This window comes from Wyeomyia smithii, chromosome 2 (genome assembly GCF_029784165.1).
Source record: "Wyeomyia smithii strain HCP4-BCI-WySm-NY-G18 chromosome 2, ASM2978416v1, whole genome shotgun sequence".
Lineage (NCBI taxonomy): Eukaryota > Metazoa > Arthropoda > Insecta > Diptera > Culicidae > Wyeomyia > Wyeomyia smithii.
The window spans coordinates 95502041-95528075 of record NC_073695.1 but is presented as its reverse complement, the minus strand read 5'-3'; the positions used below and the strand labels follow the sequence as shown (position 1 = coordinate 95528075).

The following is a 26035-nucleotide window of genomic DNA, read 5'->3' as shown; positions in this document are numbered from 1 at the left end:
TACCCGTCGCTTGCCGCCTCTCGTTGTTGTTTACACTAAAACAGACCGCCTGGTGGTCGCTATTAGTGTAGCCATCGTCTACCCTCCAGTTCTTGATCAGTCCTGGGCTGGAGAACGTCACGTCGATGATCGACTCCGCACCATTTCTGCTAAATGTACTTTTGTTCCCAACGTTGGCCAGATCTAGGTTGAGCTTTGCAAAAGCCCCCAACAGGATCTGGCCCCTCTGGTTCGTGAAGCGACTTCCCCACTCAACAGCCCAAGCGTTGAAGTCGCCCGCCACCACCAACGGCGTTAGGCCCGTTAGCTCCATGGATAGGAGGTCGACCATCTGGGTGAACCTTTCGGTAGACCAACGTGGCGGAGCATAGCAACTGCAGTAGAACACTCCGTTCACCTTAGCAACTACGTACCCTTCTTCTGAGGTTGAGACAACCTCCTGAACCGGGAACTTGCTCGTCGTACATATGGCCGCCAATCTGGACTTATCCGCAACCCAGTTACCGTTTCCGGGAGGGATGCGGTAGGGATCCGATATGACGGCGATGTCCGACAACGACTCAGTGGCTGCTTGGTGTAGCAGCTGCTGAGCCGCGAAGCAATGGTTCAGGTTCAGTTGCGTCACCCTTACGCCCGTGGTTTCGCAGCCGGCTTACCGGCTGGGCACCTGGGGCCTCCCATAAAGTGTTTGGCGTCCCGTTTCCCGGAACATACCATGCACTTGGGAGACTCCCCACAGTCCTTTGCTTTATGGCCTGCACCTCCACATCACCTGCACAGCTGGCTCCTATCGGGCCCCTTGCAGGTCCAGGACTTATGTCCGCCCTCGAAGCACCGGAAGTAAATGTCTGGTTGCTGTAGTATGCCCAGAGGACATACAGACCAGCCGACCTTCAACTTGCCCTCTTTCAGGGCCAGGTTAGCGTCCGCCGACGGTAGTCGGAAGGTAGCTATCTGGGTCCCCGCCGGACCTTTGCGGAGGCGGATTGACTCCTTAGCCACCTCCACCCCGCACTTCGCTTTTAGGGCTTGTGCAATGTCGCACCCCTCAGTGATTTCGTCCAGGTTTTTAAGCTGTAGAGTCACTTCTGAGGTGAGTGCCCGCACTTGCACCTCCTTCCCTAGGACCTTTTCAGCTACCGTTTTGTAGGTAGCCCCCTTGTTCTTGGCGTCCTTCCGGAGCTCAAGTATCATCTCGCCAGTGCGAGATCGGCGGATACTCCGCACATCCGCCCCCAGATCCTTGAGCTGGGTTTCCCCCCTCATCTTCTTCAAGACTTCTGAGTACTTCGACCCATCCGTCTTGAGTATGAGGGCATCACCCCTACTCCGCGCCTTTTTGACCTTTTTTGGTCCTCTGGCCGCTCCGCCATCATGTCGTGTCGCACCTTCCCGACGCTTCCTACCCTCTACGGTAGTCCAAGGGTTGCCCGTAGCCTCCACCTGTGCCTTTTCCGCGGTGGACCTTGAACCGGTTGGCGTGTGTTCCCGTGGGAGTAGCACGACCAATCGTTTCTTGGTGTTCCCGGGGGCCGTTTCCCCCGGGGACTGCCTCGTTCGCTTAGCGACCTGCCCCGTGGAGCAGACCGACGCGAACGAGGGGGCGTCTGTCTGCCCATCTTTAGATGCAGTCGCCCTCCCGTTCCTGGCCGCTTTCTCGGCCGCTTTCTCGGCCGCTTTCACCCGAGCTACGAGTTCTTCGTGCTCCTTTCTGGCTTCATCAATGGTGCTCCGAAGCAGGAGGAGGCTCTGCTTCAGGTCGCCAGCGATGTTTCGCCTGTTCGCCAAGAACTCGATTATGGCATCGAGTTGTTCAGACAGCGCCGCCACTCTTGGCCGCGTGTCCATACACCCTTCGACGGCCTTGACTAGCAAGGGACCGTCTACCGAGATGTCTGGTGTGGACACCGACGGATTCGCCGTTTTTCAACCTCCAGACTTCGCCGCATCCGTCTCCGCCTTCTTCTGCGGAGACCGCTGGATGCCACCTCTTGCGTAGGGATTTTGTAATCCCTCCGCACTCGTCTCTTTCGTTTTGAATGTGTTCATCTTGATGTTAAATGGGTCCCCCTTCCAGCCGCTATCCTTGTCCATGGTGGAGTAGTCGCCTATGTGGTCCCATGGTGGTCTATGCCGAAGCAGTGAGGTCATGGCTAAGGTAAGCAGTCATAGCGCCTTATGGGCAACTATGACTCCACCGACCGGCCCAAGTCAGGAACAACCATCTGATCCTACTCCTGCCTGATTCCCACCAGGCAATAGACTCGGAACGTACTGGAAGGCCTGCCAGGTTTTTTGGGACGGAGACCCCCTGCACCGGGTACCACCTCGCCATTTCAAGCCGTTGTCACACGACTTTACTAAGGGAGCTCGATGCAGGTGCCAGCCCGAGGATGCGGTACCATTCCGAAATCCAGCTCATATCCGTTCACTACACTGCCAGTTGCCATAATCGGGACCTTACTGGCATCAGTCCCGATGGGCGGGTAAGTGCTTTTGGGTGTTGGGAGCGGCTCTATTCGCTCCGTCAGAGGTGCTTCCAGGTGATTGTGGCTTTTGCGAGGAGTCGACTGTCCCTGGTCCGACGCTCACCACCCCTAGGCGACCTCCCGCTGCTGGTCCGGGACTGTTCGGTACTGTCAGTGGTCACACCTGTATTGTGCGCCCTCGACGATCGCCACACGTCGACCCGTGGTGGCATGCAGCTCTGCCGATAAATAATCACCTTTGTTGAGGCGTTCTGACAGGGCTGTTTGTTGTTCAAAATGTTATGCTGATGCTGTTATGCTGATCGCTGCATTTGTGCTGCCCCAACAGTGAGAGAATTAGGTTGATAAATAGAGTAAATTAGATCACCGCGACAGAATATGATTGCTAGGATCCAGCACAGAATGCTTGTGTTATTGCCAAAAAAATGTCAACCTTCAATTACTTGTCTATTGCCTTGAGAAAGGCATTTCGTTGTTCAACATCTGTAAAAGCTGTTTACGCATTCAGTAAATTAAACGGCCGCGACAGATTGTGATTGCTATAATCCAGCTCAGAATGTGTTGTTGCCAAAATAAGGCAAAACTTCATCGCGGGAAGAAGGCCGAAGCCCTTACCTGGCAAATCCAGAAGTTTGGTACTACCACACTGCTGCTTAGATATGTGATGTGATTTGTTTACTGGCGCAACCGGCTATGCTCTCGTAACTAGGTGTACTATTCTGTCGACCTTTTTAGGGAAAGGCAGCAAACGACCAATTAGGAACGTTATTTTCGTTTCAACAAGGCTTGACAATTTTCAATAGCTCAATAGTTTGCATAATCAATCAACATTTTACTGCATTTGGGTTGATGCATGTATAATTTTTCAATCAATTGCTGCAAGAATGAAGGACATCGGTTGGAAACAAACCGATTTAAAAGCGTTTAAAAAGGGACAAATTTCGTCCCCTTTTCTTTAATAGATTTCCTATTTGCATCCCTATGTGGTAGGCTAAAGAAAAACGTAGCTCTACGTCAAAACAGTAACCCAACGATCAGGCCCGGATTTGAGTGGGGGCGAAGGAGGCAAATGCCCCGAGCCTACCGATTCAAAGGGCCCCCCTAGTCCTGGGGCTATCTTTTTTTTGCTCGTCACCTGCCAGAACGATACCTCTAAATGTTTTAAGAAAAGAGGGCCTCACAAACAAATTTGCCCCGGGCTCCCCAGCGCCTAAGTACGGCCCTGCCAACGATTGCTCAGTATCTCGAAAAAGGACTTATGTACCTTTAGTGGCCTTGTAGCGGGCCACTGCCCAAGTAAACATTACTTTAAACATATAGGTAAATAACAAGATGATAGGGTAACGGGGGTATTTTGGCCCACATGCATATTTTGGCCCACCCGGTAACATTTTACGCAATTTATCTGATAAATACAATGAATATTAGAAAACTATGCATGCAACATTGAATAACACACCTAAGAATCATACTACACTATAATTGTCTGCGAAAAACTGGCTCTAGGTAGTGTTATTTTGGAATTGGTTCATACATATTCAAAGTCATGGCTGAGTCAACCCAAAGTTGAGAGGAAGTGGTAATATACAAGTCAACGTCCGGAAGCTATTGTAACAAGTATGTGTGCTTTTGAAACAATTTTTTGTTGTAGTAACATCAATAAAATGTCACAGAAACAATTTGTATACTCTAACATGTTGGAAAAAGTTGATAAAGTGGTTAAACGCGTGGCCGAAATATGTTTGCCTCTTTCTAAAGCAAACATATTTTGGCCATACCAAGTTTTGACATCTCTTTGATTACCGTTCAGCCGTTGCACATGAACAAAGAAGCAGCTTGTGACAATTTACAGGTAATTACTTTTTAATTTATCACATTTAACGATATGAAATTGGTTGACAATGCCTGTCAAACCGCTATAAGCCAAATCATTTCATTTTTAGATGCCTAAAATTTACAGAAATTCACAGCAGAAGGATATTCTCCTCAATCCCATTATTTTTGCTCTCAAAATACCGATGATAATCTTAAATATAATTAGTCCGAACTATTTCCATACTCGTCTGTAGATATAAAGGTGGTCCAAAGTAAAAATTTGGTGAACCAAAATATGTTTTTAGTACTTCGTAGAAATTTTGATATTTCTAGGATATTTTTCAATATATTGCATTGTTGAACGGTGTATATTAAAATAGACACTTAGCTTTTAACAATGGTATAATAGAGTAGGTATTTATGTTGAAAAATTGTGTTTGTTTTTAATGAACTGTGCGAACACTTCCCAAATCTGGCCAAAATACCCCCGTTACCCTACCAGTCGCTTTAGAAATCTAGATAGAGAAACCTCGGAACATTTACTATGCGACTGCGAAGCACTCTTTCAAAAGAGGAAGCTATTCTTTGATAAATACTTCATAAAACCATTAGATATTTGGATGACTTCTCCAATAAGGCAGTGAACTTTATTAGTTCAATAATACCTTATTGGAACGATGTCTATATTCAGCAAGCGAAAACTATTGAGCCTAATAGTGGTACGACACCCTGATGGGGCTCATATTAAATCGGGGCCCGCCACAATGGTCAAATCTGTGGTCGCAGTGAAAAATGTACCCAACAGAAAAAAAAAATGGTTTTCATGAACAGTTTCCAATGAGAAAAAATGCTAAAAGATAAAAAAAAATTGAAGATTTAACCAACATACGACCCAATTTCAGGTTATTCCAATTCTCTATAAAGTTGGAATGAATGATTTATTTATTTTTTCCCGAAACAGACAGTCATCAATTGATATGAGAGATTTTGAAAACTAATCTATAATTGGAAATTAGCAAAACTCCCTTATACTAAATATAGCGATGCAAATTTGCTATTTAGTGATGATTCATTTTTCAGTCATATAGTGGATAGTCATTAGTCGATTTTTGATTACAGAGATAACTTTTTTCTAGTCTGTGCCAATACCAAGCTTATAATAAAAAATATTTCTCTATTCTAATTGCGTCCCAGCAATTTTGCCTCAACACTGTAATTTTGATTTCATTTTTGAGAACGAACTCAACTTTTTCGAGGTTTGTTCATATCACATACAAGAGTCGAATCAATTTTATCTCACCATGTTGTTCTACTATTTTCCATGGGCGCAACTAAGGAAAATTTCTAGGGGGGCTAGTTTTCATGTATGTCATTTTAAAATAGAGAAAAAATAGTTTGAATATGCTTATTTAATGACGCTTAAAATAGTATCGTAAAAGCAGAAAAAATCACTTCGGGATAGAATCTCCGAAGATGTACTGAATATCTTGAACACATCGTCAACGCCAAGCTCTTTCAGCAACAATGATTCGATATTGAGGAGAGCTAGATTTGGTGAACGGCTGGGCAGTGCTTTTTAACAGTTCACCCGTACTAGTTAGATTAAAATAGACCCCAGTGTGGTTCAAGGCATAATGCCCTATTCCTACCTCCACGTGGTACCGACTGGGATACGAGCAACCAAGGAAAAACCGGTGAACCGGTGGGGTAGTTGTTCTCCTTAGAGAGCAGCTTGTCTGCGCGTCTACTCCACAGGCTAGGGGCGGCTCAAACAGCTACTGATTCGGACCGGACGGTTGAACTATGAAATGCGGTGTCTCGCCAGCTACATCCATGGCGGCAGCTCCGTCGCGAGACTAGGCATCGCAGCTCTAGTAAAGCAGCATACTAAAATAAACATACTACGAAGAATCAAGAATTCAAAACGAACCAATCGGCAATGGCCCAGCCGACGAAATGTGGACGACGATTAGAAGCTCAGTACATGTAACAGTAGATCGCTTAACGACCCGGATGTCGACCGGATTCTGCTGGATCAGCTAGAACCCCGCCACTTCGACATCGTTGCGCTCCAGGAGCTTTGCCTGAAAGGAGAGAAGGTACAGTGGATTTGTGGCCGCAAGGCACAGTACCACCAAAGCGGCAGGTAATCAGCGACAGGTTGTGTTTGTTGAGAATTAAAGGCCGGTTCCACAACTACACTGTTCCCAATGTGCACTGCCCTCACGAAGGAAGACCTAATGCAGGGAAAGAAGCGTTCTACGCACAGCTGGAGAAACTCTACGATTACGATTGGGGACATGAACGGAAGGATAGACTAATATAAGCCGGTTATCGGCTCGCACAGCCTGCTATGCACCAACTTCGCAGTTTCCCGCGGATTAGCTGTCCAAAGTCCCTTCTTACCTCGACCAACGTACAGCAAAACAAGATGACCACGTTCTCAACGACGGCCCGTTCTTCTCAGACATTACAAACGTACGCACCAATCACGATGATGATAGGACATGACCACTTCGATACAAAAAACTACAAAACCCTGATAACCGGTAGTCCTCTACGGAAGTCCTTTTGATATTTTCGAACAGAAGGTGCTTATCGGCGAACAGAAGGTGACTATCTACGGTGGAGCACAAGCGGACGACGGATAATGGCTACAGCGCATGAACCATGAGCTACAAGCGCTGCTTGGAGAGAACCCCATTTCACACCTGGCGAAAGACAATAGGTTGCGGTGGGCCGGTCACATCGTAAGAATGTCGGACGACAACCATGTGAAATCACTTCTCTTCAGCAACCCTACCGGCACAAGAAATTAAGGGGCGCAGCGTGCATGATGGCTCGACCAGATCGAAAGAGACTTGCGAGTGATGAGACGTCTGGGGAACTGGTGAAACACAGCCCAAAACCGAGTAAACTGGCGACTTCTTGATACAGCACGAGTTACTACAGCTCTCGTCTGACTGGTAAGGTGAGTAAGAGAGCAAGGGTTGAGAATCGATCCTGGGTGCGGAACTAGTTCTTAGCCAATGAATGACGACATCTCAATTTGTGTTGATTTTGATGCTCTGATAAGTAGTATGGAATGTATATATATTGAATACAATCATTCTATGGGAAATTCTAGGAGGGGCTAAACACGTGAGCCCCCCCTAGCCCCTCCGTAGTTGCGCCGATGCTATTTTCTATTTTTTCTGATCTCATGATGAATTTAAATATTAGGAACTATCTGTCATATGTTACTCCCGAGATATTTTACTTTTTCACAATTTCACTCGAAAAACAAAGCCTTTCTAGCTTGTGTAGCGAGTGTTCAATATTATTTTCCTTCCATGAACCTTTCATTTTCGCTTAAATCAGTTTACATAATATTTGATGTTGCGTATCAGCAATATTTTGAAGAAAGGTAGTGATTTGAAATTTTATCCTCGTCACATCATTTACAAGTTCGCATGAATTATCATAATGATCCAGAAAAAGCTCATTAGAATGCTTCAAATCGTAACGGGCCAAATTTCTTATAGAGAGCTGAAAATAGCGCTGCCCATTTCTGATCATTATACACAGGAAAAATCAATAATAGCTGATCGTTTTGTAAGATGAGAACAAATCTAAATCAATTGTTTTAATCAAATTATGCATTACTAGGTCTGGGTACCTAATACAAAAAGGAAATGAAAAAAAATCACAGTGCTCAACCAATATCTTATCAAATTACAATGCTCTATTCAACCGAGCGGAAAACCAAATGAACAAACGCTGCTCTGACGAAACGTCAGCTCTCATATTCTCGATACGCAGGAGGGAAATTGAAAAACGATATCGTTAATTTTCCGCCCAAGCATACTCAAGAATGAAAAGTCTGGGTACGTTTTCTCCTTCACCATAAAAAAACACGTCTTCTGTCGAGCAGCACAGTTCCGAAGCAGAAGCCAGTTTATTGGAGAGCACTATTAAAATGACTACATGGGTCGGAGCACGGAGGATACAGGATACGGTGCCAGAGGTCGTACAAGTGTGCGAAGAGTTTTGCTTCGGGCTGATTCAATATACCTAAGTATATGCATTGCAGGAAGCTACGGAAAACTCTGCTTGAAATTAAGTTGCTTCTTGCTGCTAAACGAGAATTTATTGCCGGCGTAGAGTAAACCCTCCAGCTAAATTTGAAAAGTGCACGTCGTCTAGTGCACGTTCAGTGTTGACACTTCGTGCTTGGTTGGATTTTAATTTATCTGATCTATTTCGCCAGTTTGTATCCATCGATGCAGTCATTTTCAAGTAATCAGTATTAACGATACTCAATACATCAGTTCGGAATTGTTTATCGTATAAAATAAAAACTGCAGTAAAATATTCAAGATAGTTTAGAAGTGTATATGAAAAGTTTTAGTCTTATGAAAGAGTTACTTTGGTAGATTGAACCCACTCCATCAAAGAAACTGTTAGCGCATCCCATCTTTCCATCACCCCCATTCTCCTCTATCGATATTCAACAAATACATCAAAGATTAATAACTTCAGACGAGCGTCAAACCCAGGAAAATGGCAATCCTCCGTTGAGTCTCGCTGCCGGTAGACTCAACTGACGAGAATTAATTCGTATTTGAAATTTCATATCAATTCAGCTCAAGTTGCTCATTTCTCTCCGCGTACTCGGTTGGTTTGATCGCTTCCTTAGCAGACTTTGAAGCAGTAACGACGACAGCAGCAATGCATCGACAATTTGTGAGCAGTTTACAAACCACTTCCCGCAGCCAACTGCTAGAAGTCGAAGTTTAAGAAAATGTTTCCGTTTGGTTCTCAATAAATGCCGGCGGAGGAATATGCGCTTATATCGGTCAATCCGTAATTCGTAGAACGTCATAAATCCATATTTTCCTCCAACGCTCACTTTGCCGGATGTAAAAGGGTAAAAAGTATTGAAAATATCGAGTTACATTTTTTCACATTCAATCGACTTACGCCGTGAATTCCAACAGTTACTTCCAACTGGATAACTAGCAACGGATATAGCCATGCGAAGAAAAGTTCTACTTTGACGAGTTTTCCCAGAGCTGGAGCAGCCGACACTCCGATACGGGATGCATTTAATGGAGCGTGCAAATTGATTGTGCTTTCGGTGATGACTGTATGACATCGAGCTCTAATTCTGTGCCCTCAAGTTTCCAACAAGAAGCAGTTTGTTCTCAACAGCTCAAGGGATTGCACATTACAAACCAGCCGGTAAGCTTGTTGGCGTAAGCGGTATTCGCCTTGCCGAGGCTGTTTGCGGATCGTCAGCTTGAAATCGAGCGATAAATATGAACTCATTTTCCAATGTCGTAGGCGTAAATGCTGGGAACCAAAGGTGGTACGAAAGAAAAACTTGCTCGTAATGGAGAATTTATAGTTTGATATTTTATGCTGGAGAGTGTGTTGACAAGCTTGTTAGCACTTTGCGACTTGAAAATCGATGGCGTATGAAATCGGTAACTATAATTGAAGAGGACTTGTATTGCGTAGGACTTAAGAGGAAGTGTAAATTGAAACATTCTCTTCATATAATTTTCATGATAAGATTAGTTCATGTTTGTATAACAAGCATAGCATAGCATAGATAGGAAATTGCAAAATAAACCAGATGTATGGTTCTTGGGACTAGCATTACATTCTCATTGTGCAATTTTTACTGATTCACAATACTTTTACAACTGACCAATAACGACGACGGCCACGACCAAAAGGCGGTACTACTTGGGCTGGAAAGGGATGGTGATGCTCGTTTTGTATAGGGACCGCGGGTTCCACTGCATCTCTACGAGTATCACAGAAAAAAATTTGTAATAATATAAAAATGAACAGCTCTTGTAACTTTTTAGTGCATGATACTATACGTTAAGCAGAACTAAACTTCAAATATCACGAAGGCTGTTGTGCGGACAGGACTGTTCTTGGGCTAAACTTTCTTACACACGATTTGTGATGCGCGAAGTATTCCTTAAATACTGGATAAAATATAACCTGGAAAAATTATAACCTCCAAGTGTCTATAGAGCAAAATCATTTCAAATCACCTGGAAATACGCGAAAATTTAAACGACCATTTTTGATTTGAATGAAACTTTGCACACGTATTTGGCTTAGCAAACTGAGCATTTTTCACAGGTGGAGAGATTTTTTACACCCATGAGTTACATTCTAAAAGGGCGTACGCCTTTTGGCATAGGTTTTATTCGAAGCATTGTAGCCTAGAAACCGTTGGTTGTATAGAAAAACTGTCTGAAAATGAGTTGTAGCAAATCGAAAATGCATCATAAAAAATATATAAAAAATCTGTAAAAAAAAAAAATTTTTTTGACCAAAAATATTAAAAATAAACATTAAATTTCAATTAAAAAAAAAGAGTTGATTTTTTCTTATTTTTTTTCTTCAAAGAAACTTGACGTTAATACGCAATTTTTTTAAAAAAGTCCAGGATGGATAAAAATATTTTTTTTATTGTAGATTAATTTTTTTATAAAAATTCTAATTCCAGCATTTTTCAAAATATTTGTATTCTGATGATTTTAAAAGATGCAGAGAGTCATTTTTAACTAAAAGCTCTTGGTAGTAAATATTCTAAAGGCATTGGTTTTCGAGTTATTTCTAATTTAAGCTCGAAAAATTATAATTATTTAGGAATATACACGTTTTTCTTAATTTGTCCATGGTTATCCAGCAAAAACCATACGTTCATTGGAATGCTTGATCAAAAATATACAATTCATTCTTTGACAACAAAACGATTAAGCGAACGGTTCTCAAGAAAATAGTTAAATGTTCTAAGAGATATAAATATATATAAGAATCAAATAATTATTTTCGAGTTTTATTATCTTAGGAACATATTTTTTTATGACATAGATACTTTACAGAACTAGTTTCACCTTATATTTTATATACATCATAAGTAAATGATTCGTCATCTTTTGAAAACAGCTTCGTTTGTATCTTATTTTCTGAAATCGGAACAAAAGAGTAATACTTCTGTGTGGCAGCTATTATTATAGATTTTTTGGAAATATTGCTCCATTCTGTTACTCCTTGTTCATATTCTTCATATGAGGCCCAACTAAATGACATTTTTGATGAATTTTTATTACTTTTCTGATTAGACCAATCATACAATTCTTTTGCGCTTGTAATGGGATGTTCATGTTCTTTAGCTAAACTTGCATTTCCTGCCATTCGTTTTAATATGCCACCAATTGCATCGCATGGGCCTTTACCATGAGAAGTCGCAAAAAAATGCCACTCTGCATCGACGTTATATTTTGTTTTGAACTTGCAAAGACTTGCAAAGTTTTTACTATTTTTATATTGTGAGGCAGCTCCATCGCTTTTTTCAACTCTATTGTTGTTTTCAAAAAACTCATTAATTTGGCAATGAACACCTGAGCCGCAACAGTATCATGATGGAGTACTTCCGATATTATGATGAAGCTGATAGTCTTAAGTGTTCCAGATTCTGAATAGTAAACAACGAAGGGATGAATGGTGACTTGACTATCATTCCAATAACTACACGAATCACAAATTGATAAAAATGTATTAAAATGAGCTTGATTTTTAATTTTACAATAACGTTTTCGTTTAATTTGCGTAAGCTTGATGAGCACCGATGATCATGAAAGGGTTTACAGCATTTGGGCTTGGTGTATTCCATTTTCACTTTATTCATCTTCACAAAATGCAAACTGTTACTAACACATCTGGAGTAGTGCAATCGTATTTATATACGGAAACAGATATTATAGGTAACCCAGTAGTTATTGGTTGCGTACTTTACAAACAGTTATTATTAGTAAACAAGTAGGTAGTGTTGCACGACAAACATATTTTTGCCTTTCTCCTAGAAAGGTATAGCAATCACTGGAAAAACCAAAGGTATAAAAGTGCTTCAGAGGGTCGAATCTCGTATATCAATCGACTTAGTTCGACGAGCTGAGCATTTTCTGTATGTGTGTGTGTGTGTGTGTGTGTGTGTGTGTGTGTGTGTGTGTGTATGTGTGTGTGTGTATGTATATAACGGTCTCCCAATCTCACTCGATTTTCTCAGAGATGGCTGGACCGATTTTCATCAAACTAATTGCAAATGAAAGGTCCAATTGCCCCATAGAACCCTATTGAATTTTATCGTAATCGGATTTTTAGTTTCGAGGTTATGTATCAAAATGTGAAAATCACAAAACTTCAATATCTCAGTAACTACACAACCGATTTGAACAAAATTGATATCAAAAGAACGAGCTTGTTTTTGGACCATTTTAAAATTACTTTTTCAGTGTTTGGACATGTAGTTCAAAAGTTATGCAAAGAAACGTGTTTCAAAGACTGTTTAATCTCACTCACTTTTCTCACAGATGGCTGGACCGATTTTCACAAAATTAGTGTCATATGGAAGGTCTTATTGCCCCATAAGACTCTATTGAATTTTATTGTAATTGGACTTTAACTTTGTTCGTTATATATAATAATGTGAAATCAGGCTAAGAAAAGCAACATTATTCTGAGACTACTTGAACTCACACACTTTTCTCTTAGATGGCTGGACCGATTTTTACGAAATAAGTTGCAAATGAAAGGTCTAGTTGCCTGATAAGACCCTATTGAGTTTTATTATAATCAGACTGTAACGTTGTCTTTTATGTAACGAAATGTGAAAATCACGAAACTTCATTATCTCAGAAACTACACAACCGATTGGAACAAAACAGGTATCAAATGAACATGCTGTCTTCAGAACCATCGATGATTTTTACAATGAATAAACATGTGGTCCAGAGGTTATAAATATAAACGTTTTCCGATGAGTTTATATCATTCACGAATTCTTGCTTTCTTCAAGGAAGGTATAACTACCTCTGGCAGAACCGAAGGTATACAAGTGCTCCAAACGGTCGAATGGCATATATCACCCAACTCAACTCAACTCAATGAGCTTAGCATTTTCTGTATGTGTGTGTGTGTATGTGCAAATTTTCAACCTCACTCGATTTGCTCTGAGATAACTGGACCGATTTTCAAAAAAAATTTTAAATGAAAGGTCTAGTTGTCCCATGAAACCCTATTGAATTATATTGTAATCGGCTTTTTAGTTTATATGTTATGTATCAAAAAGTGGAAATAACGAAAGTTCATTATCTCAGGAACTACACAACCGATTTTAACGAAATTGGGTCTAAATTAACGGGCCACCTAAAAAAACCCTTAACATTCGAATTTTATAAAGATTGGACATGTGGTTTAAAAGTTATGGAAAGAGATGTGTTCTGGAGACTATTTAGTCTTACTCATATTTCTCAGAGATGGTTGAACCAATTTTCATAAAATCATATGGAAGGTCTAGTTGCGCCATAAGACTCTATTGATTTTTGTCTTTCTTCTAGAAAGGTATAGCAATCACTGCAAAAACCAAACGTATAAAAGTGCTCCAAAGGATCGAATGCTGTATATCAATCGACATAGTTCGACGAGCTTAGCATTTTCTGTGAGGGTGTGTGTGTGTATAGGTGTGTGTGTGCATGTATGTATGTAACGCTCTTCCAATCTCACTCGATTTGCTCAGAGATGGCTAGTCCGATTTTCATGAAACTAATAATATTATAATCTTATCTATTATGTATCAAAATGTAAAAATTATGAAACTTCAGTATCTCAGAAACTACACAACCGCTTTGAACAAAATTGGTTTAAAATAAACGGGCTTCCTAAAAAGCCCTTAACTTTTGAATTTTATATAGATTGGACTTGTAGTTCAAAAGCTATGGACAGAAGCGTGTTCTGAAGACTATTGAATCTCACTCATGTTTCTTAGAGATAGTTGGACCGATTTTCATAAAATCAGTGTCATATGGAAGGTACAGTTGCCCCATGATACCCTATTGATATTTCCTGCAATCGGACTATTACTTTGCCTGTTGTGTTTAAAAATGTGAAATCCAGCTATGAAAAGAAAAAATAATTTTCGAAGACTACCCAAACTCACTCACTTTTCTCAGAGAATGTTGAACCGATTTTCACAAAATTAGTGTCAAATGGAAGGTATAACTTCCTTATAACACTCTATTAAATTTTACTGTAATCGGACTTTAACTTCGTCTGTAATGAATCAAAATGTGAAAATCACGAAACTTCATTATCTAAGAAACTACACAACCGATTTGAACAATACTGATTTCAGATAAACGGACTAGTTAAGGGTTAACTGACGAATTATTGTGATTATACACGTGGTTCAAAAGTTGAGAAAAGCAAGTCATATTCGATATAGAAAAAAAATCTTACCATAAACAATCGAATCAAAAATTTTGTTTTAACGAATAATATATCGAGCCTACATATAATCGAGTCCAACCTATATATGAGTACAGTGACGTTTCGATTATACCACGATCAAAAATAAATTTCGCGTCATATATTTGAAACATATTTATTTCATGTTATTCGCATGTGTTAATGTATGTTCATACATATATGTTTGAAGATTATGTTTTAAATGTTCGGTATGGTTTCACTGCTACCAATGATTTGTTATTTTAGAGTGATAAATAAATCCAGCAAATATTATCAAGGGGTATTTTTTCTGAAATGAAGTGTGTCGTGTAAATCTATTTTAACGAATAATAAGTACGAATGAGAAAGGCTTGGTCTGACCGCTAGGTGGATTAATTTAGGTTTTTCATAAAACATTCGGCAAGGGGGAACGTGTAGGTAGGCTAAGGTTTAGCGCTTGAGTTATTTATCCAATCGTTTTGTTGTCAAAGAATGAATTGTACATTTTTGATCAAGCATTCCAATAAACGTATGGTTTTTGCTGGTCAACCATGGACAAATTAAGAAAAACGTGTATTTTCCGAAATAATAATAATTTTTCGAGTTTAAATTTAAAATAACTCGAAAACCGATGCCTTTAGAATGTTTACTACCAAGAGCTTTTTGATTCAAAATGACTCTCTGCATCTTTTAAAATCATCAAAATACAAATATTTTGAAAAATGTTTAAATAAGTATTTTTATAAAAAATTAATCTACCATAAAAAAATTATTTTTCATTTTTTCATCCTGGACTTTTTTAAAAAGTTGCGTATTAACGTCAAGTTCCTTTGAAAAAAAAAAATAAAAAAAATTCAACTCTTTTTTTTTAAATTGAAATTTAATGTTTATTTTTTATATTTTTTGATCAAAAAAATTTTTTTTGGTACAGTGTATATTTTTTTTATAGTGCATTTTTAATTCCCTACAACTTATTCTCAGATAGTTTTTCTACACAATCAACGGTTTCTGGGCTACAATGCTTCGTATAAAACATGTAACTCATTGGTGTAAAAAATCTCTCCATTTGTGAAAAATGCTCAGTTTGCTAAGCCAAATACGTGTGCAAAGTTTCATTCAAATCAAAAACGGTCGATATTCAACCATAGGTCATTTGGCGCGATCTTGCTCTATAGTTTTTCACTCGAACCAATTACACCTATCTCGCGAGCTACCTTGTATTGCTCTCAATACATATAATCCTAATTATGATTCAATTAGTTAGAATTATAGATATTTACTAACTCAATAGCTTCAACATCACCAGTTTTCTTTAAAAAATCTTGGAAGCATATCAATTACTAACAAATGTTCAAAACTACTGACTTAACTACTACCTAACCAGGTATTACGCAACAATTATGTTATTTACTACATTAACGCGTTATGTAAATAAATCTGCATTCTCATCGATGAAATCTTAGATAGAATAGAATTATGTAAGAAAGAATATTTAGCCTTGAAATAATCCATATTTGCGCCGCACAGAGGAGTAACTCGATTGTAAACCTGGCCAAAATTATTTTCGCTGCTTTTTGGCAATATTTTGAGAAATATTTAAGTGAGAAGTGGAAGTGGCTAGCTCGAGTATTGTATCAAAGAGTAACTTCAAATATCACACACACAACTTAATGTTTACATTTACATAGCCTATGTGTCTTCATTAATGTTAGCGAGCAGATGAGCAAATGAAGTAATACGCTCGTATAATTAGTGTTCGCAAAATGGGCAGCGAAACAAATCGAAGAATTTACCAGAAAAATGATGTGGCAAATATCTTCATTTTGAATTTCAATTTGAAGCTCACATATTATATGATGCCTCGTGGAACACCTTTTGTGCGGAGTGTTAATTACACGGATTATTGATTCTGTGCATCAAGGTAATATTAAGTTAACTTAAATTAGTTGAAGTTTGTTCACTAAACTAATCGCGTTTAATGTTTACAGTGCTGAAACTATGTTTAGAGCATGAGGCAGGGACCAATCTGCTATTTTTTTTTCATTTCTCATGTACGCGTGAACACTTTACGTCAAAATTTGCCTAAAACAACATTCTTTAAACGGGTCGCAAGTGTCAATCTGGACGTTACCGGATGAGATATTTGCGAGGATGTGTTCGTGATGCTAATAGCTTCCATTCCCCTGAAGATTATATGATCGAATTCCGCGAGATTTGATAACTTTTTTAATATTGAAAGAGCTCGAAAATACAAAAAAACACTAATTTCGAAAACTTCTTAAGAGTAGTTATAATTTTTAATTTCGGAATTTCTATCAACCAGTTTATTGGCATTGAACATAAAGAACCCATTTGCTGCAAAATATTGATCAATTGTCATTTTTTTGACGCCTGGCACAACTTGTTACTATAAATGGTTCAACTCTCAAAAAAATGCTTGAAAATTTGTCAATGATTACAGCGCTCCCAGCATATGATCATACCGTCTAACGTTAATCTAGTGATGGCATTTTGTGAGGCAATTATTTAAGCTGCAGAAAAAAATATAGCGGCACCAAAAAGCGTCGAAAAACTTTTTTCGTATTTTGACCAACTTTTTGTTCTAGGTACTCCTCTGTGCGCCGTCTAAATTTCTATTACGAACATCAATTCGGAAGCGTTCTTTTCCACAATTATGTTGCTTCCACTCACTCATTAAACTAACACGTTTAACAGCTCACTAGCTTATTTTCACAACAAATTTTGACACACTATAGCTGGAAGAATTTATGTGTATACTTTTCTTATTTAGTCGGTTTGATTTGAAGGAATTTAGGTATTATTTTCCTGTTAAAACGCGTATGCGGAAGGAAAAAGGCGTCTACCCGCGTTGCACGCTTGCTTCGATCCATCTAATTCATTTTTGTATAACGAGGAATCCAAACTGAGTCAACACAATGCTAAATGACGAAGAAATTGTCCTACATAGATTGAGTTGGATGGATTGATTCTAAGAATTATTCTGGTTTTCATATTTTTTATGTTATCACATAGCAACGAAAAATACTATGAAGACATGCTTTCACTTTTTCATTAACAGTGAACTCTCGAGTACTGTAGTATGTAGTACTGAGATGTGGGACACTCATTTTAATTGCTTTAGTTTAAAATATATGGTCATTTTCTATTTCTGAAACATTCCATGAAAAATAGGTAGAAAAAATTGGTTCAGCATGTCATTTCCGATTTCGCTGAAACTTTTCACAGTTGTTCCTTTTGATAAACAGGCCATTTTATGATATCAGTTCTTCATGTAGTCTCGCGACTGCTGTTTCAAAAGGGCCTATCCAAAATGGTGACTGATGGATAAAAATTTCTATACCCGAAAAACGGCTGGTTTGATTGAACATCATCTTCAGCAAAGATGTAGGTAATAAAATTGCGGTTCACGAAAAAATATAATCACTGTAAAAAAAATTTCAGTGCAAAATTTTCCAAAGTGTCACAAAATAATAAATGTCTCTGAAATTATCATTTTCAAGAATCTAGTTTTTTACACATTGAAGATGTTAATGAATGTAGAATGTTGAAATGCAAAACAAAAAGTTATGAACGTTTGAGTATTTTGACATTTTCAGGCTGAACTTTTTTATGAGTGTTTTTTTTCTAGCTACACATTACAATGTCAAAAATTAAGATTTTCGTTCATAACTTTGTCCGTGAAAGAAATCAAAGCTTCCTTTAGCCATACCCAGTACTTCTCGGAATTCATTCTGCTTTATATAAATCATATTGGAGTTTTTCGAGTGTTATTACTGCCTGTCCAAACAATAACGTTGCCTTCGTTGCGATGTTCTCTCGTCTCCTGAAACATCGGAATTGTCAAGAACGAACTTTTTCATCACTGAACCCCTCTTTAGACCATTTTGCATTTCAGAATTGGTACCATGGAACGGGGTGAAATTGATAAATTTTTACAACAATTTCCAATTAACTAGCTACATGTAGGTACATTTTTCCCGAAATAGTATAATTTTAAAACAAGTACTGGTATGTGCTCCAGTAAACCATTGGTGAAGTTTCTATCGTTTACTTCATGAAACAAATTCGATAATTCTATAAGGTACTATGAGATACTAAATTGGGGTGAAATTGATCACCATTGAAATCCATTCATTCTTTTGGCTATGTGCTTTTTTCGATATGCTAAAGATAAATGATGATATCTGTACTGAAAATAATTATTTACAGCTAGTTTGGAAACGAAAATAACGATATTTCAGGGTAAAATTTATTTATTTTGGTTCACGAGCTGCTTGTTGCTAAATTTGCTTTTATTTGATCGTCGTTAGACCGATTTCAATTCGGTTTGTTGCAAAAGCTCAAAAACTAGCTCTGAAACTAAAATCTTTGTGGTTTCCTGCGAATTCATCAGTATTACTTTAATGATATGGAATGATCATTGTTGAAAATTGCATTTTTTGAGCTTTTATCAAACTTTACTCACTTCTTCAAATTTAACGTAATTAACCCTCAACTAAGATTACTTTAAATAAATTCAGTACTTATTTTGTTAATTAGAAACTTGTTCGATCAAATTTGATTGAGTTTTGACTGAGTTAGAAGAATTTTTAGAAAGTATGAAAAGTTGCACCGGGCATGCAAGGGTGAACTTTGACAGGTATGTGAATCATGAAAAAGTTGCGTTTAAGGACACGTTAACATTGCCAAGTGTTGTAAGAGCAATATCTTTTGATTAGTATTTTTTGTCACGAATTTTCAGGTGATCAATTTCACCCCACTGATCAATTTCACCCCATTCCACGGTATTTCTCGAAGAAATTCAGGTGTGTTTTTTGTATGATGCGGAAGACGTGCGTCGTGTTATAGCGACTGCTTTCCTGTATAAAAAGTTTGAGTCGGATTTTTAAACTTGTTGGATGTCGACTGGCGACTAGAATGTTGTTGCAACGAAACCTTCATCATACTACTGACAGACACGAATGCATTTATAATGTAAAGTGTCTTAAATTAATAAAAAAAAAAAATTCATCATACTGCATTTTGGTGCAACGAATCAATGACTGCCTGTATTCGTACCTTCTCTGTTTCGGAAAACTTTTTCGAATTTTATAGAACCATCGTTTATGTTCAAAAGAAAAAAATATTCAAAAGTTTTAAAAATACCTTTTATGATTCTGACCGCACATCATCTAACCATACATTTATCATTTAAATCACATTAAATAAATAAATGAATAAATAAATAATAGTGGAGCAACGGAAGGAGGCAAGAGAGATGTCAACATTGCACAGTGGGGCGACTTCATACAGAGGCTGGGTAAGCAAAAAAGGTGTTGATAAATGCTTGTCGCATGACGTGGTATTTACATGATTTTGGGGTGCTGAAAACGAATCTGACATCCATTTTTCATTTCAGGCCATCCATAGAGCACGTAATCCAATTTTTAATGATTTTTTGACACCTTTCCCCTTATTTTTTTATTAAATAGAATTATATGATCTTTATCCACTAGCAATGCCATAGGGCGTCATCCTCACTGAAAAAGATTGCGTAGGTTTTCGACGACCCCTCAAATAAACTAAATTTTGCTAAAATTTTAGTATTTTTTTCTATTGAAATTAAAACAACATAGGTAATACAAACTAAATGCAATCAAACAATCATCATCTTCCATTTCCTTTTCTGCACATTTATAACTGTGTTCTGATTCATCAACTCTTCCTGATTCAAAAATTGTTTTCTTCAATAGTAACATTACTTCATCTGGAAGTTTATTACAATTACTACTTACCTTTTTAAAATAAGTGTTAACTATTGGATCTGTCGAAATAATAAGATGATTGAATTTGTCATGATTAGTCTGTTTTTATTTTTTTTTTTGCGAGTGGAATGTTTTTGGACATATTCATTTATTTAGTAACTCTTCTCTTGAGCATCTTCGGTCATCTTTCCTATAGATAGTATGGCAGATTGAATGATATTGCTGACCTGAATCATCGATTTGGTCTAACTTGATTTTTTTCTTGGTGGCTTTCTACTGTGTTTTGCACCCAGATTTTCATCAGTACAGGTCGGACTCGATTATCCGGAGACTCGATTATCCGGAATTTTAGACTCGATTATTCGTTGCCTTTACCATCCCTTCTGGCATATTTGTTACCATTTAAGTCACTTCCTGCATGTTTATGACATGTTCGAATTAAGTGAAAATAATCAATGTCTAATTTTTTTTCTTTGCTTCTCAAGATTTTTTCCATTTTCGCCTCAACAATAATTTCTGGTTACGCCACTGCACCCATACAAGTAAAATAAAGAAAAGAAATATTTATTTTATGTTCGTTAACCGTAAAATTTCAGTATTTTTTGTGTGATTCGATTATCCGGAATGAAAAAAAATTTGATGTTCCGGATAATCGAGTCCGACCTGTACTTGAATCCCAGCCGATATGAAATATAAATCATGCACTCAAAACAACGTATCTAACCATGAAGCGAAGATATTCCGTAATACAAGCAATCTTCGTTTACGTTCAATGTCCGCATTTTTCCAATGTTGTTAAACTCCAATATTTTAGCTTTACAAGTAAAACAGCTTGGAGCAGAAGTTGTATTTGTTAATTAACTGACGCATTTTGATCAATCATTGTAAGAAACAATAAGAATGAAACAATGACAACACGTATTAGAATAAATTTTTAAAGTTGAATTTTGTGATCTCTGCCCAAACTTATATTTTATTCTTTACGGATTAGTGTCGTTATCGCAAATTTTCAATAATGGAGTATTATGGTAATGAATAATTTCACTCCTGGTTAAAATTTCTAGTTTAAAAATTACAATAGAAAAATCTGCTATCGCATTTCTCACTAAAACAACAAGTTGCGAAGTTTTGCGTAACAGCGGACAGTATGCATTTAAAAGCTTATGTTTTTACCTAAATTTTGAATGTATTCATAACCGTGGCAAACTGCGGCGACAAAACTTTTAAGCTTCTTTTCTACGAAAAATCACTTTTTCATTACGTTTTAAGTGTCAAGCCTACTATGATCGAATTTTATAATATTCAATGACGGAGATTCGTTTTGCACAGTATTTCAAACAACTTTTCCTTTGACACCAAAAAAAATCTAAGCTATCATTGAAGCTGTAGAGCGTTTCAAAGTAATGTACTTTTTTTTTAAATTATGTCGAAAAACATCAATATGCCAAGCTTCGAAAAGTTAAAGCAAGAAAGGAAAAATAGTATGAATCAGGTTACGAAAAAAAAAATTTAGGCTAATGGCTAGCGATTCCCCACTGTGCATTGGGGTGCCTACAAACGATAGCTATGTTCCAGAGATTAAGCGTAAAATTAGGTCAGTAATGAACATTAGAACCGCGAGAAAGGACAGACGGTCGATAGATCTCTATGAGCATGGTAAATAACAACCACGGCTGTAGGCTGAATTAGGTATATAAGTGAATTTTTTTATTGCTTTTTTGACGTAGGACTACGTCTAACCGCACTATATCGAGATACATTCAGCGGAAACTAAAACCAAAGTGTAACGTTGGAATGAAAGATTTCAAACGGTAATACTGATGTAATCACATGATGGATTACAATAATCAATATAAAATGATGGACAATTTTGTATTTCCTCAGTTATCATTATCATTTCATTGTTAAACAGTGAAAATTTCACAAAAGTTTCAAGGTCGAGTTTTCACGAACAATGTACCAATCACATGCGAGCACGCCTGGCACAGACTTCATGAGTAGACACCAACTGCCTGCTGTGATATCCTGTACAGCAGGGGCAGAAAAAAATTGACAGAATCTCCCCGTCCCAATAGGTCAACTAATGTTCGCTTACATGAGCCTAGACTATTTTGATGTCTTGAAGGTGAAGCTTTTTCGGAAAGTTCGTAACCACCTCCAATATCAGACAGTTTTACGTTCTGCGGTCAGAATGTTATTAAAACTGATGTCGTGAAGGTAAACATGCTGACAACAGTACTGCACCGAGCAATGTATGAATAGAGCGCTGGTCACTCGTCGTCTCGATATTCATTTGTGTGCAGCCAAGCCAAGTGAAGACTTCATTGCCGTTGTCGACGCACAGTGGGTCGTGTTGGGTTAACGCGTAGGTATCGTTTTGCGATCTGGAACACAATCTAGAACACAATTTGGAATAAAACTATTGTAGTCCTACGTCAACTATGCGGTCGTGTCTTGGATACCACCCTCTATCATTTATTCGAGATGCTTTCCGTTTTGGCTGGTTCACCTCTACCAGTAACTTTCAAATAAAGGAAATTTGAATTCGATTTAAAATGACAACTTTCAGCTCTTGCACCTCACGACTGCAAACACGAAATAAGTTTGGTTTGCCTTCGAACGTGAGTTAGAGAAAGCGAGTTAGTGGTTGGTTAATTTTTTACTCAAAGCAAAGCAAAGCCTTGGTGCTACATTCCGATTCGGAACTCGTGTTTCTGTTTATTATACACAGACTTCGCAGCCAACTGGTTCAGTGTACAGAACAATTGCGGGTCTAGCGCTACGATGGTACTGACACTAACAGTCTCTCCCGAGTCGAGACTCGAACCTACGATGACTGCCTTGTTAGGCCAGCATCGTACCTCGAGACCAGCTGGGAGGGATAATTTTTACTCAACTACACGCAAAAGTTGTATGGTGCGAAACCAGTACAAAATTGTGCGTTTTTAGCGCAATTGTTGATGTAATTCGGATCCAGTACAATGATTGCGTGTTGGGCATAACGCAATTAATGCTCTAGCGTTTCTCCAATGTATTTGGCAGCTCCAAACTACTACACCTAAACAGTTTCAACTGATATCAATCAGCATTGCAAAGCGAGCGAGAAGTAAAACCTTTCTCCTCCTTTCTGCTTGAGGACGAGACATATGTTACGCTTTTCAAGTCTTTTGCACACACGCTTTCGAGATACTTTTTCTTCTTCATGCATTTTCTTTGAATAGCAGCAAGCACGCATCGACAGTATGAGTGAGACTAACAACACTGGCATCTAGTATGTACAGCACGGGTGTCTCGCTCATTTCGTGAAGCGACGAGACATCGTCTTGCGCGTCGCAACCCGAACCGAAAAGAAGCGAAAGAGCAACCTGTACATTATATGTGACGTATCTAGTCTCGTCGCACGTGCATGTAAAATCTACGAGCAAGAGAGAAAGAGCAGTCACTAATACACTCGATGTGAGAAATAAAGTGTCGGTATATGATACATATTCTGATTTCAATCTATGTCAATGAGTTCGCAGTACAACTGTTGCGTTATGCGTTTCACACATTTATTGTGCGATTTCTGTGCAACATTTGTGCGAATCGGGAAGACACAATGATTGTACAAGACTTCAACTTTTGCGTGTAGGTTCTTCTCAGCTTGTGAATAATCATATGTACGAGCGGTATTTTTTATTTCACACTGCTTGTCACTAAAGCAAGACGTAGTTCTAAGTAAACACCTATAAAAGACATTATTTGTTCTCAGTTTTTCAGCATTATTGTAACATCTACTCTTATGTCGGTATTATTTTTATAGCTTAAAACTTATAAAAGATAACCCCCCTTTCAACTCATGTAAACCTGTGTTATTTCGAAAATGAGTTTTGGCTTTCCGCCATCCGCCAATTCGATTTTGAAAGTAGAAAACAAATTTTCGTTTTAATTACCGGTTGACTGGAATGCCGGAACCCAATTTTTTTTAAATTTATAATCAGTCGTTAGCTGTACACCTGTATTATATCATTTCGAAAATGATCACCCCCACATAGGAATTAAAAATCACTTTGCATCCATGAAAAAAGCATCTGGGGGCCATTGAATTTCCGATTTAGCTCATAACTCATCGCCGGCAACTCGCGCAGTCATTGTACATAATTGACGCTTTGCTTTCGTTATTCCACTCCCGCGGGCGACAACTCATTCCTGGCGATCGAACAGGACGCGCCGGCAACGGCCGCACCGCAGGAAAACACAGTTTTATCATCGAAGCTGAGCGATGTGGATCTGACATTTAACACCGGTTCCGGCCGTCAGCGCGACCACATCCATGCGACCGTGAAGTACTCGGTAGTGTGCTCCAAGTCCGGCTGCATCGATCTGGCCGACATCGGTAGCATTTGCTGTCCATTTTAATTACACGGGGAAATCAGTGCGCGCACATGAAAACAGTCAAGTACAGCTGAGAGATACGCACGATTGGGTTTTGTATCGTCCAGCAACCGAAACTAGTATAATCATTTTACCATACCGTTTAATCATCGAGGTGATCGTTATTCACAAATTCATTTTTAATCTACACAGAACACAATGTTGAAGTGGAAACCAGCTGCGGTGACTAGCAGAAACCAATGCTATCTGCAATGAAAAACTGGAAAATTAATCAGTAATTAGCGGGAAAAATACGATTGCCTCAAAATTGTTGCTAATGACCGATGATGCTTTTTTGTATGCGGTGCGGTGCAATAATCAAAATCGAATTTCGCTCAATTGCATGCTGTCACGACACACCACTCTTTGCATTAATACTATTTCTTGCAATGCTGTTTTTCTTATCGATTCATTTCAGACTGATGTTACAGAGCCGGAAAACTTTTCCATCAATTTGCTGAATCACTTCGAGCGTACCGTTGGATTTCGGGATCGCGATGTGTACAACTACGTGAAATATAACACTGTCTGTACTCCAGCAGGAGTGTGCTTCAATCCGGGAGATGTCGGAACCATTTGCTGTCCCTTCTAATATTGTTCAAATTGTATCGTTTCCCACTGCTACGGCTGGTGACGAGCTACGAACTACGAGCTGCAAATCAGCACCGCATAATTTGTTAAGCATACGCAAACAATTCAGTATGTTTTTAAACAGCATGATTCAAATAAATATTAGTTGCAATAATATAGCCATTTTTCAACCCTTTTTGTTTGTTCTAGTAACAGTGTTTTTTGTGAAAATAAATTGTTCTGGAATTTGTAGCTGAAAACCTGTTCTGTTCTGTTTGAACCGTTTCAACACAGCACAATCAATTCATGTACCCTGAATGCCGATCAAGAACATCAAAATTATATTAAAAACTAAGCTTCAAAATCATAATTTAATTTAAGAGAAAATGTGATTTTACAGGTAATCTGTCAGCGGTAATTTATCTGTTGTATAAACCGGTAATGTTCTATTATCACAAAAAATGTAGCATTTTGCCTATTTGGAGTATAGAATTGGAACTAACCGTTTCCCAATTAATTTTTTGTCAGATACTTTTCTAATTTTAACACAAATGAGAAAAGTTTCACATGTGTTTGCACGTCCTGCTGCACATCACGCAGGACTTCAAAGTTAGCTTTCTCTTCCTAGTTCTATGCTTAATATAGTTTTGACGGCTATTGCGGCAGGCATTCTGTCCACGATGCAAACCA

General features: G+C 38.5%; 1 protein-coding gene across 1 annotated transcript in view; it reads left to right on the top strand.

The window, feature by feature from the left end:
- Window positions 1–25605, top strand: part of LOC129724576 (uncharacterized) — a 47350-nt gene extending 21745 nt beyond the window's left edge. The window contains exon 3 of the mRNA XM_055679569.1: window positions 25194–25605. Coding sequence (XP_055535544.1) covers window positions 25194–25367 — 174 coding nt within the window. The 3' untranslated portion in view covers window positions 25368–25605. The remainder of the gene's footprint in view (window positions 1–25193) is intronic.
- The last annotated feature ends 430 nt before the right edge of the window (window positions 25606–26035 follow it).